This window comes from Haemaphysalis longicornis, unplaced genomic scaffold (genome assembly GCF_048455015.1).
Source record: "Haemaphysalis longicornis isolate Haplotype H1 unplaced genomic scaffold, Haemaphysalis longicornis Haplotype H1 scaffold_7, whole genome shotgun sequence".
Taxonomy (NCBI): Eukaryota; Metazoa; Arthropoda; class Arachnida; order Ixodida; family Ixodidae; genus Haemaphysalis; species Haemaphysalis longicornis.
In genome coordinates this window covers 8,471,914-8,475,993 of record NW_027526422.1, presented here as the reverse complement: position 1 = coordinate 8,475,993, position 4,080 = coordinate 8,471,914, and the positions used below count along the sequence as shown (strand labels likewise).

The 4,080-nt window shown below is 50.6% G+C and overlaps 1 protein-coding gene across 1 annotated transcript in view; it reads right to left on the bottom strand.

The window, feature by feature from the left end:
* Positions 1-1,006: 1,006 nt before the first annotated feature.
* The window catches only part of LOC144144434 (potassium channel subfamily K member 18-like), a gene marked incomplete in the record, with an annotated part of 37,025 nt that continues 33,951 nt past the window's right edge, over positions 1,007-4,080 (bottom strand). The window contains 2 exon segments of the mRNA XM_077675875.1: positions 1,007-3,040; positions 3,877-4,080. Of these exon segments, the coding sequence (XP_077532001.1) occupies positions 2,599-3,040; positions 3,877-4,080 (646 nt within the window).

Genomic DNA, 4,080 nt, shown 5'->3' with positions numbered 1-4,080 from the left:
TAACGCGGCGAAACTATACCTGGTGTATATGAGGCGCACCGTGTTGAGGGCTCCGCATTTATTTCGCCACCTGAAAATGTTTAACGGACGCCTAAATCTCGTCCCACGTGCGTTTTTGCTTCCCGCCTCCTTCTGAAAAGCAGCCAACGTGGTCGGAATAAAACCAGTTTCCTCAGGGTCAGCAACGCAACGCATTGGCCGTTGATCCACCACGACGGATATCATTCTACAATCCCGAGTTACACTTCAATTACTGTCCATTATGTCGTCAACACGCAGACCTATCACACGTGGTTTTTGGTCTTACGAAGATAAACCACAGCAACTTCTTTAAAAAAAACAGCCTATTTTTTTTTCGAAATTACCAACGATGAGTGGTGGGCGACCGCGCTTGCCAGCACAGGCCCTTTGTACCAGGCCTCGCTGGCCCAGGTGGCCGAAAACGCCACGTTGACCTATATGAACTCCACCTCCGCCGGAAGAACACTGAAGTCGACCTGAGGAAGCTCCTCCCGCTGCGGCAATAAAGTTGTTCTGATCTGATCTGATCTCGTTATCCAAGATTGGTTTCTGTAAGGTATGCGGAATGTGATGTGAAATTATTTTCAGGTTCCTTGCTTTAGATGAGCGCAGCTAAACCGAAACTTGGTTTAGCTGCATTCAACTACGCAAAACTTTTTCACCGTACGCCGTCATTTTTTGAGGACCTCGGGAAAACCTCACTTCCTTGGGTGTGCCACTGCGAGACAACTATAAAGAAATTTCATCCGTTTAATTATATAGATGCAGCTCTAGTTCTGCTTGCAGCTGTGGCAAAGTGTTTCGAGATTTGCCATCAGCTGATGGTAGCCTTAATGCGATAAATCACGAATCGACGTAAAACTTGGGCCCTTCGCGGAATGAACGCTACCGCACGTTCATTAGCGTTTCGGGTACACCACGCCCAAGGCCAGTCATGGGCGCGGACACCTCTTTATGCGTGAGCAGCCACAGCTTGGCATTTGAATCGACTTCGTTGTGTTCTTTATTAAGAAATATGTACACAGCTCGACTCCAGTAAAAAATATTTCTATCTTGTTGTCTTCCACTGCAGGCAGCCTCCCGCACCCTGTGAGCTCGCCAAGGTCATTTTGCACAGATGCGCACACGCACGCAAAAGGAACACGAAGAAAAAATTGGGTGAAAAGCAGCAACAAGTCACACGTTACTGGCAACACTCAATTGTCGAGGTATTTAAGGTATGCTAGAACTCCCCTTCTAATAGTCTCACTCTGTCACAGTCTGTCACAAGTCCTTTGAAACATATTCGCGGCCTGCAGACATGTGATCCATCACGGCCGTTAAGGATGCCATGCCCGATGAAGTCTTTCGGGGGCTTCCAGGTGTTGTTGCGCTTGATACCAAGCAATCTTCTGGAAAATGGGTGATGTTGGATGGATGCCGGAAGGATGCCTCAGGATTTCCCTATTTCTGAGTACTAACGCGCAATAATACAACAAGACGAATAAGACTACTTGATTCGAGCTACAGGCTTGAACGGCATGAGCGTGTCAAATGATGCGTCTGGAGTTTTTTTATTCCTAACATTACAAAAGGCAAAGAAAACAATTTAACTTTCCTTGTGTTGGGCACAAAGCCGTACCACCATGTGACACCGTATACAGCTTCCTTGGGTATATTTACACAATTCCGTACTTCTACTCGGCCGCTGTTGTAGTTCTTTCAAAACCGTCATTATCTAGACCCCAACGATTTGGTCGCAATTGCCGCCGTAAGACGGGACTTTATTTCCCTTTTGTCTTTTATTTTTGCTCGGGTGTGACGCGTGTGTTAATACGTGCATCTTCAGAATTTTGTACGCTAACTGCTCTATATTACTGTTCCCGTGTTGCGGTAGTGGTGACTGCCGGACAGCCGTCACGTGTGTGAATCGACACACGATCCCCGCTCCAAAATTAACCTAAAATAGAGAGCGCGGCAGGCCAACTGTTGGAACACTTCGTGCGCGAGAAACGAGAAAGCTTCGCAGTTCGAGTTGCCGAACTTAAGTGAAACGACATCGTTTCTGTAACAACGGCTGCCAACTCAGACGTAACGGACTGGTCTAACGGAGAAGGCGAGTTCCTCTCTTTTCAAGAACTTCGTTTACGCGAGAACGCGTGCTCCCAAGTTAGGAACACGCACGATTTCTGTCATGGCGTCCGCTCGTTTCCCGGGTGGTAGACGCGCGCCAAACTAATTTAATCTACCAGCACAATGGTCGCTCTAGATATCGTGTGATCTGTTCTTGTTTCTCCTCGTTCCTTCGCACCTTTCCGTGTGAAATCAGCTTATGGGTTCTTTTTGCCTGGGAGAATTTCAGCCGGCGTCCCACGCATTTGAAGGAGCGAGTCACTTTCTTCAGTACACGATCGCCTGACATGGTCCTCACTCTCACAACACAAGGGGGTAGACGGCGTGGACGGCTTTGCCAAGCTTAAAGTGCACATGATTCCTGTTTTGGAGCTTGCAAGATCCGTCTGGCACTCTCGAAGTCTACGTCGTTCGTTGTTTCGGTACGCACTGTAGCGGGCTCTGCCGTGTCCTCCGGTCGCGCAGTCAGCGGTCTTCGTCTCTGTCCGAGAGAATGCCCAGTCGGCGTCCCACGCACTTGACGGAGCGGGTGACCTCCTCCTGGACCAGGTTGAAGGACATCGCGAGCAGCGCCATCCCGAAGAGCAGGTACACGGCGCAGACGGCCAGCGTGACTGTCTGGTCGTCGGAGAGCGCCGTTCCTGGCACCAGGTCGCCGAACCCGATTGTGGTGAGCGTGACGAAGCAGAAGTAGGCGCTGTCCAGGTAGCCCCAACCCTCCCACGAGTAGAAGAGCCAGGCACCACCGCAGATGTAGCCCACCACGATGGCGCAGCACAGCCAGATGGGCACCGAACCCACGACCTCGTCGTCCTCCTCGTCGCCCGCTTCGTCGTCGTCATCCTCCAGGGCGTTGACCGACTCGTCGTCCGCCAGCACGCCGCCTTCTTCGCGCCATGCACGACGCCTGCGGTCATTTTGAGAAGGTCGGAAGTGAGGGGGAAGGTACGGACACATTGTTGCAAGACCGACGTTGAAACTGACCGATAACCTAGCGGATGTCATCAGCATTTTTTATAGAAAGACTTTCGTAACGGAAGTTGTTTGAGGCTGGACGAGCCACAAAATATAAAAAATAACGTGATTGTGCGCGAGTAAATGTTTATGCAGACATTTTCTTGCAATCTGTATCGTCAGAGTGCAGCACCATTCATTACCGTAAACTGCAACGTCGAATAAACAGACTAATGATCTTCTTGCAAACGTACAAGACATGCTATGCTTAGGGAAACCTGCGAGCAGAGCTATACCTCCTAGATTTACCTCCCAGAGCTATACCTCCTAGAGCTATACCTCCTAGAGCAGAGCTATACCTCCCAGCTGCATCATGCCAAGTGCATGCCCTGCGTACTAAATTAAGGGGTACTGCATTATCGCTGTCAACTTTGTATTCACTAAGTTTGACCTTTTAAAGTTTAACCTTATTTTAACCTCTAGCCCTAGTTGAGTTTGGGTTTACTTTATAAGTTAAGTTTTTGAGCATGAAAATTTAAAATTTAGTCTTTTCCGTCGCGACGCCTAATACGCTGACCCCTAAGGTTCGTCCTAAACCTCATCCGCTTTCTCACGTGCAGGGTAGCCAACCAGGCACATCCTGGTTAACATCATTGCCTCTCTATTAGTCATGCTTGACCACGGGAAGGCCGACAGACAAGAAAAGCCATCCATCTTTTTATCTCGGTGACAAAACTTCAAAGGCCACAGACCGGCAGCCCTCCTCGATGGCTCCCGCGAGCGACGTACCCAGTGCGGGCGGGCGGTGCCGGCCTGTAGTCGTGGGCGGCGGACGAGCCCCCTCCGGCGGCGTCCTCTCCCAGCGCGTACTTGTTGCTGATGATGGGCACCCGGGCCGCCTCCAGGTCGGCCTGTCTTCTTCCCGCCGAAGACAAAGGACCTCGGCTCGGCGGGAAGCCGCCGGGACCAGTGCGGCACGTGGACAGCTCCTTG